The following is a 15,581-nucleotide window of genomic DNA, read 5'->3' as shown; positions in this document are numbered from 1 at the left end:
TTAAAAAGAAAAACAGGAGGATGGGATAGAAAAGAAACTAGACTGAACACATGGGTCAAATTTACAACATAGGAAAAATAATTCTGTACATTTATTAAAAACAAAAATGAAAATACCATACTCAGATCAAAAAGATCAAAAGAAACATGCAACTGAGTAGAACTATTTAAACATCGATATTAATCCATAGAAAACAGCAACAGCCTATTAACGAGAAATAAAAATGTCTGAAGGAATGTACCAACTTACTGAGTTTGTGTGAACTAGTGTTGACTATAGCACACCTATAGATACACACAAATCTTATGTTCAGCCATATTAATATTTGTAAACATTACAAAGATATAAAATCCAGCTCTCAAATTGAAATATTTGGCATTTGATATTTGGTATTTATTTCCTATATATGCCCTGGCATGAACTATGTGAGAAAATTGTAATAATTTGCTGTATATGGAAGAGAATGTGCAACCAAAAATATTGATCTCTTCCCAGTAACACTGATCTGATGCCTGTGCTCTGGTATTGACAGTATTGATATTCAAATCAATACACCCAGTATTATCTGACACTGAAACAAGACACTAGTAAATTTACCAAGGACTAGATGAGAATCGAGAAAAAGAAAATCCAGGGGAATGTCAAAACCTTTTCTATTGATCTTACTGAACTTCTGTGAGGTGACATAAATCAGCTTAAATCAAACATATACTGTAATCAGCCTTAATGGGAATTAATAACAAGTTCATAAACCGAAGTAGATGGAAAAATTGGTGTAACTCCACAAACGGCCACTAGAGAGCACACGACTTCAAGACCAAACAGGAAGTGTGATCATAAAAGAAGGAACACGGAAGGCAGCAATCTTACAACTGTTGTTTATGTTGTGCACGTTTTTAGTATATGTCTGCATTCCTGCATAGTTTCTTAAAAAAAACTCCATCATGCCTGTAATTTGTGCTGCACCGGGGTGCAATAATAAGTTTGTTAAGGGGTCGGAGATAAGATTTTACAGGTAGGTATAACACTTTTAACAAGAAATTGGACGGTATTTTGTTTAGTCCTGCAGAAAGCTATTACACGTCAGATTTAATTGTGATTGTAGACAAAAACAAACCTTGTATTTTCGTTTTAAACGCTTTTATAAAGTGCAACTTTGAACGAAGATTCATTTTTTTAAGGAGAATGCAATCGCTCTAGTTATATCCTCCTGACTACCAGGAAAAACAATATTGTCCAATCGCCATTTTTTTTATCCCAGTCTTTGTAAGGTAATAAAATGTTTTATGCACTTACTTTCTCTTCCCCCCCCAAAAATGTTATTACTGATAAATGCCATTTTTATGAATTAGAAAAAGGTACGTACAAAAGTCCCACTCCTTCACATGTGGTATAATAGAAAAGCCCTAAATATCCTCTCCAGATACCAAAAGGAATTAATTCAGTAGAATGCAGGGGGTGGGAGATATTCAAGTTTAGAAATGTCCTCTACAGAGGACAAAAATGAACTACTGGTAGTCAGGAGGATATACACTATTTTTGTGATAGACAAATCCAGTTCCATTCTCAACAGTAAGTTGCTTTTTAAAATAGTTATAGTAATAGTAATTTAATTATCACGTGGTTGAAACAGACTTATTTTCTGTGGAAAATTATTTATAGCACTACATTTTCTTTATAGATTTTGTAAACAAACACATTAGTGGGAGTCGTTGACTTTTCAGGCATTGCAGTATTAAAAACATGAGGTGAATTCCATCTGATCAATTTCTAAGAATGTATTATTTACTCCTTCCATAACTTTTGCACAGTATTATATAGTTTAAGCAAAATCAGTTGAATCTAATGAATGCTTGTTACCAGGCCTCTGATTAACAATGATTGAGTTGTGTTGGAGAGGGGATCCATCTAGATGCTGCAGGGTAGTAGCTCTCTATGCCTTGACTTGAACAACCCTGTTCTACATAGTATTATCATACGATATAGTCAGAGTCATATCTAGACATGGATAGTTCTATCGCATGCTGTAATAATGATATACAGTCAAATTTAACATCATCAAATGGAGCCCAGCCAGTGTGGTGACGGTGTAGATCAGCGGTGTCAAAGTGAGACATGTCTGTCACGAAACGTATTGTCAATTTGTGAAAAAGTTGAAATCCTTCCATGTCCCTTCTTCTCTGTTTGTCAGATTCCCTCTTAGCAAACCTCAACTTGCCACCAAATGGGTCCAGAGCCTGGGGATGAAAAGCTTCATCCCGACCCCCAACACTTGCCTCTGTTCTGAGCACTTCAGGACAGACTGCTTCAGGGACTACAACGGAAAGCAGTTCCTGAGGGAGGACGCAGTGCCCACCATATTCGCCCCAGGACAGGAGAGTTCAAAGGTGGGAGCACGTTTCCTCTTGTTTTTCTGTTGAAAAATTGCATTCTCCACATGAAGTGAATAAATAACTCTGCACATTTTACAGATTGAACTTCGTAAAAGAGGAGTAATACCAAAAGAAACAAATGTGTCAAATCAGATGGGGACGCTGGCAGACAGAGACAGAATGAGAGAGACAGTCATGCGCAGAGAAAAAAGAGGAGGAATGAGGGTGAGTTTCTTTTGGTGTTGATTTATACATTTGTAACTGGATATTTAGATGTGCTGCATATAAAGACACATAGCCTTTCTATTCTAACTGTCTGACATTAAATACGAATCAACTTTTCCTGTTTTAAGTCAGTTAAAACAGGATTTTTTTAAAATTATTTCTATTTGCTGAATGTGTGAAAAATGAGATAATCTTTTAGAATGTGTTAGTTTCTTAAAATTTAGAAGTTAGCTTAAATTTTCTTCACATTTGATGAAATTGTCTTTTAAACTGCATGCCTTAAGTCAGACTTCAACAAGACATATTCTGCCAATAATGCACACCAGCATTTTTGAGTTGTTGCTTTAAAATACATCTACACACGTGTCTCAGTTGAACCTACATCTTGTAAACTAACCTGTCAAAAACCTTAGAAAAGCCATAGCATTATTAAATGGACTTTGTCAAATTGTATTAGGCCATATTAATATTAGTTTATGTAAACTTTTGATTTTGACGAAAGAAATAAAAAAAAAATCTCCATCAGTTTTCTGACATTTACCCACCGGAAATAATTTTGTTAATCTCTGTTGGCCTAAAAACGGAAGAAGTTATGCGTCTCTTCAGTGTGTGTAAATATCTGGTTTCAATTGTAGGTAATGTTCTTTTCCTCTTTAATGATTTTAATTACTGCAAGCAAGGTAGTTTTAATTATGTCAATCATAAATTTCTAACTGAGATCACCCAAAGAATGTATTATGGGATGCAAAATGTTGCAGGGAGGACGCGGAAGCCGTGGAGGAAAACAGCTTTCTGACAGGTGAGGCTGTTTTACTTTTTCTTTTTTCTTTGCACATCTGCACTTTAAGGGTTTGTGAACAAAAGCTGGTCCAGTTCTAGATCAGGTCCAGAGCTAAAAGCATTACTTAATCCAAACAGAACAGCAGAAAACGATCTGGTTTTCTACATCCAGAGAGCTAGAAACTGCTCTTACAGTTCTGCTGGACATTATTGAAACTGTACATATACCAGCAGGGATGTAAACACTTATTGAGTTTGTTGGGAGCAGAGATGGTTATATAGCCTTAACAGCTGCTGAGATGAAAGCTCTGTACTAACGCTGTCATCAGGCTTCTTTTTATGGGTCCAAATCTATTATATTATAATGTCTTATCAAATGAAAATAATTTTAACCCTTCAAGGTTGTACATCGTTAACCTATTTTAGGTTTGAGAGAGTCTGCATAATCTTTTGCTGCTGTGTGTTTGGGTGTGCTGGTCTCTTGGCACACACCATGTAGGTTTTAATTCATGAGGATATGTAGATTATTTCAATTATCCTCTGAGCTAGAAGGAATTTTATTTCTTTCTCAGGTTATAACTGCTGTAAAAAATACACAAAGAAATGTCACGGCTTTAGAACTCAGAGATGTGATCCTGCTCATATATCTTGCTATGCTTCAAGAGCAGGAAAATATTCATATAAAGTTTGCTACAATTATACATTTCTCAAAGATTTTGACTGACTGCATAAGTCATAAAGTGTAGTTGCTGGTGATAATTGTTCTGCTGAAAATCATAACTTTTTTAAGTTTGCAATTGGAGCTGCTTTTCTATCTCCTCCACATACACCCACTGTCAGATTTTTCAAAATCCCTTCCAGCTGCACATTTCCACTAAGTTTGGAGTGGTTTCGCATTGCTTGTGCACCATCATTGTCATAAAACATTCTGGTATTATTGCTGTATTTGTGTGATTCACGGTTTTAATCTCATACCAGACTCTGCTGTTAAGGTGTGTGGTAATCGGTCCCCCAAGATTGCTGATGCTCACAGCAGAAAAGCCCTTCCTTTAAGAGGAGCAGCTGCTCACTGTCAGCCGGCATCATTTAAATACATGGACCCGTTTCAGACCAGACGGTGGAAACACAAACAACTGACTGACAGGGTTTAAATGAAAGGTTCTGGGAAATTAGGTTAATATTCCAAATCGCTTTGTCAAAATGTGCCTTAAGCATTAGATTTATGTGGAAATTATTCCCCTTTACATAATTTCTTGATTTAACTGATTGAAACTCTGAATAGCTGCTGGGAACAGATTTTTGAGGTTATTGAATATTTTGTATTCTTTCCTGTAATTGGCAAGTTGATATAGAACTGGCACTTTTTCCAGTACAGCAGAAATGGATTAATGAAAAACTCGTGCTATCGTTTCTCACAAGCTTGGACTTTCCTTTTGGCCGTGGTTTGTTTAATTAGATTAGTGAAATCCGAATTTGATCCTTGTTTCATAATGAAGTGAAAGACAAAACTGTCCCCAGGTTTTTAACTCTCTTCACTGACTTCTTTATATTAGCCGACATTGCCACTCCGTGTTAGACGATGGCCGTGTTAATGGAGACATACGAAGGGATGGTTTATATCTGGTTGTGATAAATTCACACAGTCATAATGTGCGATATAAAACAAGTGAGAAAGTAATTATAGAAAGCCACTGAAGGGGCGGGAGGAAGAGGCTTCAGGAAAATGAAATCAGATTGTTTTGCATCCGAGGGAACAAATCACATCACGTCACCTTTAACTCTCCGTCATGCAGGCAGAACGTCGCAGCCAAAAGCAGAGTGTACGACAGCAAGGGCCGGCTGCTGTCCAACGGCAAAGACATGTGCGACTGCCTGGACGTGGACTGCATGGGCTGCTTCTACCCCTGCCCCGAGTGTTGCTCCAGAAAGTGCGGTGTGGAGTGCCGCTGTGACCGAAAGTGGCTCTACGAGCAGGTGGAAGTGGAAGGTGGAGAAATCATCCGGAACAAATTTGCAACTTAGCTATCATTGATGCCCTTTTTTTTTTTTTTTTTTGCTTTTTGTTTTTAAAAAAAACTCTATCAATATATCCTCATTATTTCCAGTGAACTTCGGCCTGTTGAAACATTTTACTTTGCATGAAGAAAGACAATGTAGCTGTTATTTAAAGGTGTTTTCTAATTATGCCAACATGTGTTAATAAACCTTTTCTTTGTTCTTTTTGTGATGTTTTCACTGTTATTGTTTTTGATCACCATCTCCATCTACCCCGCATCTATTGACTTGAAATGATTTTCTCACTGTTTGAAGCTAAGTCAAACTAAACTTATTTTGTTTTAGATCTTTTTAGAGTTTCCAAAATTATTTCTATTTGCTAAATGCCTGAACAGAGAACTTTTTTTTTACAGATTTTTTGGAAATTGAAATTCAAAAGGTACTTTTATTTTTGTTATTTACTTTGTATTCAGACTTTAAAAGTTTCATTTAAAAGAACTCAAAAGTTAAAAAAAAAAGGTTTGGATTGTTTTTTTCACATAAAAAAATGTGAAGGAACCCTTTAATTCATTCATAGCCACAGTGATGTCCATGTTGCACATATTAGTAATCTGCTTAACAGAACATTCACAATATGCTTGTTTTTTCTTTAAGCTGCTTTTTAACCAAAGTTTTCTACACATAAAAACAATTATTGCTTTTCATTTCCCTTCTCACTGACCCAAGGCAGCTAGGGACCGGTATGACACAGCAGTTTCAGAGCTGCAGCACTCCTACGAGTATCATTTTTCATTTATACGCATTCTGCTGCCCTTGAGCATCAGCTGCAGGTGAAGTGTCATGGAGCCCTGGGGGGCATCACCTCGTGACATTTCTGAAAGAAAATGGATAACCAGCTCTGAAATTCACCGTCCTGCTGAGCCTGGAAGTAAAACTGAAGTGGAAATATTTCTTTTTAAATACCTTGTAAATAAAATAGAAGTAGTTGGGGAGAGTATGTGGGGAGGGGGGCGAATGTGTGCAGTCAGCTTTCCATAAAATAACAGAACAGTGCTGCAGTTCTATTCATTGTTGCCTTTTATTACCTGCACCAAGTCCATTTTATAGCTCATCATACAGAGGCTACAAATAAATGAAGCATATTAATATTTATAAGTGCTGAGGGCGAGTCGATGTAAACAAGTCATTCATCACAGCAACAGAAGCTTTGCTCCATACTGAGTAAACTTCCCGCCTCCTATACAAACATTTATATATTAAGTATATTAAGTGTTTATATAAAGATTCAGTTTGATGTTTATATTATTAAGTAATATGAAGAAAAAATAGTTTTATTTCTGAAACAGAGCTGTTACAACCTTTAAATTATAGCATCCTGAATGTGATGGGGTCCTTGAGGTTATGTCCTTCCACACTTTGGTAACATTACTTTAGGGGTGTCACATGGACTCAAATAGCTTGTTAAATATGGCATGTGTTGTCATAACATCTGTTGACCTCTATAAATCTGCCAGTGAACTGCTGTAATGTGTGACCCTTTACATAAAAATATATCAGATTGAGTTTGTGGGATACAGTTCAAGTAAGATATTTGCCTATTGCACGGATTGTGGCCTTTTGAGCCAGATGAAATATATAGGAAATATCATGACCTCTTACTTTAATTAATTTAGGAGCACAATTTAGAATTTTCTTGGTGGATTTAAAGACACAAACTTGTGTCCTTTACATCACAGACATTTTGACTGGCTTTCAGTCCAGAATTGAAAGCTTATGCCCCTGCTCTCTCTATTTCTTTTTTTTTTTGTTATTCAGACATGGTGTGCCGACTGGTATGCCTATGTCTTTGTGTCTCATTTGTTCTCTGATTTCTTTAGCTTGGCACATGATGTTTGCTTTGGGAAATTTTGTAGCGTTGTTGGTTGTTACTGTACATCCTAAGATCTGCCTTCTAAGGATGACGGTGTGCGTCAGAGAGTAAAACGTCAACATAATTTACTCACACTAACTGACTTCAAAGGAGAATACTTTACAAAAGGAATACTTATAGGGTTTTTTTTTTGTCTCATAGACATCTATTTTACTTTTAGAGATCTGAACTAACGGCATCTATGTTCTTAAAGAATAATAATAATAATTAAAAAAAACAGCTGTTCTAAGTTTGTGGAAACTTTTAGGGAGCCTTCATCACACCCTGACTGCAAATCTGAGTTAATTACTCCCCTCTAGCAGAGACGACACAGCGACTGACCCGTGTATAAAACTTGATAAAACATCTATTTAAGCATAATAACATAAACCTCCGGGGATCTGCTGGGCATAATACAAATCGGCTATAACAAGACACTAACAACCAGAGCACACATCAGCTTGTCAGCTAAAACTCGCTCTCAGCTGGAGATGTGAGAGAAGATAAACAGGTAAAAGGTCCTTCTGTGTGTTCACAATAGAACAATCACTTACTCACAGTTTTTTATGGTATATTAATAATTATTTTTATTTTAGTTTCTGATTTCATATTAAATCAAAAATAATTCAGGAACATTAGAAATGTTGGAAACGCTACAGAATGAGAGAAAATGTAAACCTCATTCCTAATACCGTTGATCCTTTTGTATTTGTCCTTTCAGCAATTGGCAGAAACCCTGGGATTCATCTGGATGCCAGTGCTGATGCTTGTTGGTTTGTCAGCTGCTTATCTCTTCACTGGGACATCAGATTGGCTTGAAATTTACTTTTGTGCCTCTGGCAGAACAACAACTCATTATACAGTAGTTTGGCATTGATTTAGAAGCAAGATTTTTTTTTTTTTGCCTAATTACAGAAACAGAGATTGATTTCTAAGTTAACCTCCAGGGCTTTGGATCAGTTCATTCAGTTTAACTGAAGCTGGATGCGGTGGATAGTACCTGGATGGACAAATATTTAGAAATTATGGAGCTTTACATTCTCCTAATCTCTGTGCTCTGACTTCTTTTTTTATATTTATTTAGCATTTATTTTTTGCTGCCTTCAGGCTGTTTGCATTGATGGAGAAACTGTTGATGTTACACTAACACTGGGCAAAATAGTCCCTACCACAATTCCTTGTGGGAAACAGTCAATATCTATACCTGCTGAATCTCTCTTTTGCTTTGGTCAGCTTTTTACTTCAGGCTTTCTGCCTATAGTCTCACCTCCTTGTGCTTTCCAACTCAACACAACAAATTGCAAACTTTCTAACTTTCCAACAATTTTGTCTTGACTTGGAGTCCACTTCCATGCAAAAACAAAATAAAAACAAAAAGTTTTTTTGTTTTGTGTTTTTACGAAGAAAGAATCTGAATTTTGTCCTCGATTTAAATATATGATGATTTTCTTTGTAGAATCACGTTTTTATGGAAATACAAACAGAGGTTTGTTTGGGGGATATTTCTGTCAGTTTTCAACATCAACAGACTGAAATAGCTTGAGCCCCATCAAATTGAGCGTTTATGAATGTAAATATTCAGGCTGTACAATCAATTTTCAGTTGACATACTTTTATGGTTTGATTTAAACTGCAGATGTCAAATTTACAATTTCCGCTGCATGATCAAGTCAATGGTCCGGTAGATCTGGTAAACAGGACATCAACCACTAAAACCACAAGTCCCTGAATTCCCTGCTCGTTGATTGGCATTTCAATCAGGACCCACAACTCACCCTTCATCTGCTGACATTCAAAAGTGATCACAGGTAGAAGAGAGTGCACATCAGAGTAGAAAACAGAATACTGAATGTCTTTTTCTTGCTACATTAAAATTTAGCTCCAAAGACTGCAGAGAAAAGTAGAAAGATGTAAAAAAAATAAATAATTGATTTTTATAGCAGTTCCACATCTTTTTCATGTACCTGTGGTGTGAAGCTTTTTATGTTAGAGTTTATCATAATATTTAAAGAGAAGGAAAAACTTACTCTCATTTTTTTTCTATTGATGAATATCAATTTGACACGCTGATACATCATAAATCTAGCTGCATGTATGGCGTTTTTTTGTTTGTTGGAAGCTAAATTTTTCAGGTTTTCTTTTGTGTTACCTTGTAGGCACCTTCATCCAGATTCCAACTGTAACCAGTTTTGTGAGGAAAAGAAACTCCTCAGCATAATACTACTTCCACCGTGTTTCTCTGTGGGGATGCTGCATTCACTAACATGTCCAAAAACAAATCTGCATCACACAAAGTGTTTTGTACATATGCAAAACCCTCAGTTTAGAATTCATTTGATCAGATAGTCATCTCCCTCATGTGGCTGTGTTCCCACGTGGTTTCAGGCAAACTTCAAATGGGAATCTCTTCTAAAAATCCTTAATACTATCAGAGGGTGAGTCTAAAAGTTGTGGTACCAACAGATTCCCTGCCATATCTGAAATCTTTGAGATTTCACGAGAGTCACCTATCGGCTGCTTTACTGAATAATCCCCTCATTGATCACAGTTTGAGTTTTGGTAGACACTCATGTCTTAGCTTACGGTTGTAACCTACTCTTTCCATTTTCAGGTGCTGCTAATTATGTGACTACTGTTAGAGATGAGTTGTACAGAATTTTATTTAGTCTTTCTGCATGTAATCCAGCTCCCTCTCTCAGGTTAAAAATATTCATGTTAGGTCAGCTGGTCTCTCTAAATTTCCCTATGGAGTGTGTGAGTGTAATTGTTTGTGTATCTCTGTGTTGTGCTGTGACAGATACCATCCCCTTGCAACTGCATAGAATATAAACAGTAGAATGGATTCAGCCCCATTTAAGCTAAATAGGGCTGAAATAAAATACACACATTTTCCTGATTTTTATAAGTAAAATCAGCTTAAAAGTATGTTTCATTTTCAGTCCACTGCAACACTTAGTAACATCAAATCCCAATAAAATGTATTGAAGTTTGTGGTTACAATGTGACAAATGGTGAAATGTTCAAGGAGAATGATTGCTTTTGTAAGACAGCATAGCTGTCACTTACTCACAGTGAGCAGGTGTATTTGCCATAATCATTTCTAATCAACATAAGTAAAATTGTCCCCATCATATTAAATCAAAACAGATGATCCAAACCCTTTAGGAAAACAAACATAAAATAAGCACTAAATATGCAGTCACACTACATTAATAGATGTTAATGGCTTTAAAGAAAAATCTGTGTTGTCAGCCGTGTTTCATATGAATATTCAGCAGCTCCACCAAACTTTTACTATTACCAAAGTCTCTTATTGGAAGTAAAGAGTTAATCAAAAGTTTAAAAACTCAGAAGTATTTGTGATGTGCCACAACAAAGTAGGAACAGGTTTCACAAGCAGAACAGAACATTTATTTTTTCAAAGTAAATGAAACCATGAACTCATTGCTGACACTTCAGAAACTCACTAATGCCTTACTATCAATTATCTCAAAAAATGCAGTGGTCTATTAGACCATTGCATTTATTATATAAAGGACCATTCCCTCACACTTGCTGAAATATGATTTTTTATTTAGAGCAGTAATAATTTGCTGTACCGTTAAGTTACACAACCTAAAAAGAAGGTTTTTCTACTAAGCATAAAAATCTACCAAAGCAGTGTTGTATTCCAGGGAAGATCCAAGTTCATTACATATATATATGTTTTGAGCTTACTAAGCTGTTTCTGCTTTTAGCGGCACCCCTGGAGAAGAGCCAGTGAGAAACAGGGACTCCAGTGGAGCTCTTAGAAATACTGCAGGCCGTATATTTTCATTTCCACCTGTCAAAAAGAGGCAAGCCTTTTTTATTTTCCCTTCTATGAACCATTTTGCCAGAATGAAAAACTGACCAGCAGAATTACGGCACTTTCAGGGTTGGTCACCTTGTTTGAGAGGAAAGGTGAAACTGATACTCGGACATCCAATCTCTTACTTCTGATGATGATAAAGCACCAGGCCAATCATTCTGGTTTAAGGCACTTTAAAACAATTGATGTTCATATAGAAAAAATAAACAGAAATATGAGCAGTATCTTTTTTTTATTTCAGTGTCAGATAAAGATGTACAATAATAAGTATACGTTTGCCGACCAAAGGAGGAGCTTAACAGCTGGGTATGTGGCCATGAAAGCGGCCGCAGTATGTATCCTCTGTGTTGCATGTGGTGCAGTGGCAGTTTGTAGCCACGGGGTAAGTGATGCTTCCCGGACACCCCTCGATGTGTTTCACCTCGTAGGACCAGTCTCCGTTGCAGGTCTTATGCACAGGCGCCTCTTCAGGGCTTTCAAAGACAGGGTCCTGTTACCAAAATGGATTAAAGATTGAATATATGAAGACAATTCAGTGGGAAACACTGGTGGAAGAGTTTTACTACATCATGTTTAATAAAACCAGTAATTGCTTGTTTTCAAATGAACATTTTCACAATGAAAACATGAGATGACAGAACTGAGTTCAGCGCGGTTTTAAAGACAAATAAGTCTCACCTTGATATGTTTTGTTAGTGATTACGTACAATTGGTTATCATGAATAACTCAGACAGTTTGAATCCTTCCTCACCTGGGAGCAGCACAGCCCTTCACAGATTGTGGTGTGGATCCACACCTCCTGACCGCATCTCTCCATGGGGATGCTGACGTTTTTCAGGTTGCAGCTGAAGCATCCCTTCCCCAGGGCTAGCACCACCACAAAGACAACCAACTGCATCCTCCGCCAGGTGTAGCACAGACGCCCGCTGCAAGAGCAGGTCACGTCTTAGATTAGATATTTCAATACTTAAAAAAAAAGTTTTTCAACCACTTTTATACATCAATTTGATCAGCACAAAGCAAAAAAAATAAAAAATATAAAAAAATAAACACCACTGGCAAGCACTATAAAAACCATCTCAGCAGAAGAAGCAGAACACTGTCCTGTGCTCTGGATCTTTTTGTAATTTCTCAGTGAACCAGGTTGGGTCTATAGACCTGTGGTCTCACCACCAAGCTTCCCAGAAAGGCATTAAAAGAAGTTTGATAAAAATGACTGTTTGACCATTTTAACAGGTATTAAGGTTGTAAGCAGAGGGGTAGTGTTTTTCTGGCTCAGCCTGTTGGATATTTAAAAAGTTTCCTGCTTTGCATTACTACAAAAATGAAGCAAACACAAAAAAACAATTTTAAAGAAAATGAAAACATCGTAAGTTGGAGGAAAAGTGACACAATTATCCAGGAATGCTTTGGACATGTCAAAAGCGTAATAAAACAAAATGTTTGTTCCAGCATTTTGTTTTAGTGTGAAACCCTAAAATTATCTAACCATACCCTGGAAAGCTTTCTGGCCATTTCTCAGTGAATTTTTTTTTGTTGTTGTCTTGACTTTCTTTTCCAGGTTATTTAGTATCAAATTAAAAACTGTTTTAATAAAACCTAACTGGCTTTAAAAGAGATGATTTAGTCATAAATATCCAGTTGGTGTTTCTGAATATAAAACAATTACAGATCTTATTTGTTTGACTCCGAGTATGTTTGAACATAGTAATTTCAGATTTTTTTCTAGTGGTTTGAAGAAAAATGGTGATCAATATGTGCAAATCTGATTTCTGAGTTAAAAATAATATTTACATGTTTTGTGTAAAATTAACTTGTTTCTTTTAGAGGGACAACAAAAGTCTAATTTGTTACACCACAGAAATCACATTTGTTGTTAAAATTAAAACATATATCAAATTTATTATTATTTAGACCATAATTTTTAAAGATTTAAAATACATAATAGTAAAATAAATAAAAATAATATTTCTTCTACTGAAAGCAAACTGAATGTGAGAATATGTTTTTTCTACTAATTATCCAGCAAAAAGTTGTACAACTGTTGGAAAATAAAGGTTCCTAAAATTAATTTAACCACACTAGCAGCACATTTTTGAAGACATTTCATTCAGTTTAAACCTCTCTAAACAGACAGCTTACCTGTAAATCTCTTGTTCTTTTAAAATAAGAAAATATCTTCTCAGTCACTCTTGATACATCTGCAGCAGTTTGCCACTTGACATCTTCTCCGTCTGCTTAAATATTACCAGTTGTAATCCATCTAATCTTTTCAATCTATTTCCTAATGCGTCCTCCACCTACTATGGCTTAACTCAAATCCACATCATTTTCCCCATCTACATGTCAGGAATATCACATGGCTCAGGACCTTTGCTCCCACACATGGGGGTGAACAAGTCTGTAATTTCAGAAGTGTTGTTTAGATTAGATTGATGGAAAAACTCAGATGGAGCACAGAAGCATTATAAGTCCTCTGCCCCCACACTGCTGTTAGAGTTGCCCTTAGCAGCTGGAGTAAGTAGGAGACTTGAGGCAGAGAAATGGTGCAATCCCACTGGGTGTTTATTCACCAACCTTTAACACACAGACAACCCTTCTTACAAAGACCTAGGGTCTCAGTAGCAACCACACTAATGTGGCCAAACATGCAGCCTTTTATAGTCCCTGGCTGCTCCAATTAACAATCCACCAAGAAACAGGGTAAAACAAAATACACACACACACACACACACAAACTTTGACAAAATAACCAAATCTTCAGAATAATATACATTACCAAATGCTATTCATTTTAAGCATCTCTAAAAACACATTTCTATTGATATAAATATAAATCCAACATAAAATTTATAAAGTGCATAGTTCTGTTGCTCCCCGTCTTCCATCTGCTTTGGTCTCTTCTGGAACCTTTAAAAGGTGCTCAGGCCCCTGGGGAATCTTTTAGCCTGAACACCCTGCAGAGGAAGAGACAGAGGTAAGCCACACCCACACAAAGCCTTCAAACATTTCAGTGCATTTAAAACAGTCACAATATACTTATATTATCCCTTTGTTTGTTGTATTTTAACAGGACACCATCAGTTCCAGCTGAGATGCCACTGCATAAAAACACAATCAATAAAATACTTCAATCTGTTTGTATCTGTTTCTGTTACCATTCAACATGCATTTCTTTTGTCATTTAACACACATTTTAAGTGTTGTACTGCCAAAATGTTGATATGCAGTATACTGTACTCTGCATCTATTGCTTGTTGTAGCATAGGTCATGTCCATTTGCAGGATTAATGCACATTTTGTGCATCAATCTAAACACACAATATGTAACCTGTGCAACAGTTTGTCCACCGTTATTTAGACTGGATGACTTATCTGTCTTGATGGTTTATATCTTGGAGTGTTTTTTTTTTTGGTCTGCAAAAATACCTTTTTGTTGTTAATTTATTTTGTTAAGCTAAATTTAACACAATTTTGGGAACAGGGTCGATCCTTAACCACAGCTCTGATTACTCACCAATAGAACTACAACTCTTCAACTTTTATTATTTGATTATCCTATAGATTCTGATGATTAATTGGATAAAAAACTGGCACATTCTGAAAAATTTGTCATTTAACAATTTGTGTTTTTCATGCAATATTACAGATTTTAAAAAAATCAAATAATTCAATCTACTTGTTTGTACAGTCCTGGCTAAATTACTTTCAGCAAATGGTCTTATTTTGAGTCTGCATATGAACCATAGCCTCTGGGCCATTCTCATCGGTAAACTTCTAAAGTTACAATATTGCAGCTTGGTTCTTGTTGGTGAGCCTTTTGGACAATTTCTATAAATCTATACTCCATATTAACACAGCCCTGTACACAAGGAATCAGAATACCCTATATTCTATGTTGATGTCTCTACTTTAGCTTTGAGTCGTTTTAAAACTGCAGCCTGAACTGGACAGTCCAGTGACGGTAAAGCACTTCTTTGGCAAGGCGTCACGCTTCATCCAGCAGTGCCTCAGTCTGTCTTTGCAGCCGCAAGGGAGTTTATTTCTCCACCATCCTGCAGAACTGCCACACCTGTCTAACAAGGCTACAAGGACTTTTAAAATGTCACCCCGGTCCTCTGAAGTGCTGCTTTCTCTAGTAAACCTCAAATATGTATCATTGTTAGTATCCATTCTGTTCTTAATGAGCACCAGCCAAAGCTGGTTAATTTTGCATTCAGAGTACGACACCTAATTTGCCATTTTCTAAGCGGTTTATACAACAGCTGGTAATTTCTCTTGATATGCCTGCGTCTGTACTGAAAATATGCTTCATTAAGTCTGCAGACACACATCCTGTACATTCACGCACTCATCACACGAACAGCTTTTTTTAATATTCGACCCAGAACTCTGAAAGGGCAGAAAAGACATTCAAGTTTATGTCAACATTGTAGTCCCAAAAATAGC

At 36.4% G+C, this 15,581-nt stretch overlaps 2 protein-coding genes across 2 annotated transcripts; one reads left to right on the top strand and one right to left on the bottom strand.

Annotated features, from left to right (window-relative positions):
- The first annotated feature begins 830 nt into the window (after positions 1-830).
- On the top strand, positions 831-5,599 carry arl14ep (ADP-ribosylation factor-like 14 effector protein). The gene is made up of 5 exons (XM_008405654.3): positions 831-1,015; positions 2,192-2,387; positions 2,472-2,597; positions 3,356-3,396; positions 5,171-5,599. The coding sequence occupies exons 1-5, from the start codon at positions 945-947 to the stop codon at positions 5,397-5,399; spliced, it is 663 nt and encodes a 220-aa protein (XP_008403876.1). The 5' UTR covers positions 831-944; the 3' UTR covers positions 5,400-5,599.
- A 5,745-nt stretch (positions 5,600-11,344) lies between these two features.
- Positions 11,345-13,612, bottom strand: LOC103462710 (follicle stimulating hormone subunit beta). The gene is made up of 3 exons (XM_008405653.3): positions 13,275-13,612; positions 11,884-12,058; positions 11,345-11,621 (listed from the first exon to the last, which is right to left on the bottom strand). Exons 2-3 carry the CDS (start codon positions 12,028-12,030, stop codon positions 11,427-11,429), a joined length of 342 nt encoding a protein of 113 aa, XP_008403875.1. The 5' UTR covers positions 12,031-12,058; positions 13,275-13,612; the 3' UTR covers positions 11,345-11,426.
- Positions 13,613-15,581: the final 1,969 nt, after the last annotated feature.

Source organism: Poecilia reticulata, chromosome 3 (genome assembly GCF_904066995.2).
Source record: "Poecilia reticulata chromosome 3, P_reticulata-male-v2, whole genome shotgun sequence".
Classification (NCBI taxonomy): domain Eukaryota; kingdom Metazoa; phylum Chordata; class Actinopteri; order Cyprinodontiformes; family Poeciliidae; genus Poecilia; species Poecilia reticulata.
This window is presented reverse-complemented; position numbering and strand designations above follow the sequence as displayed.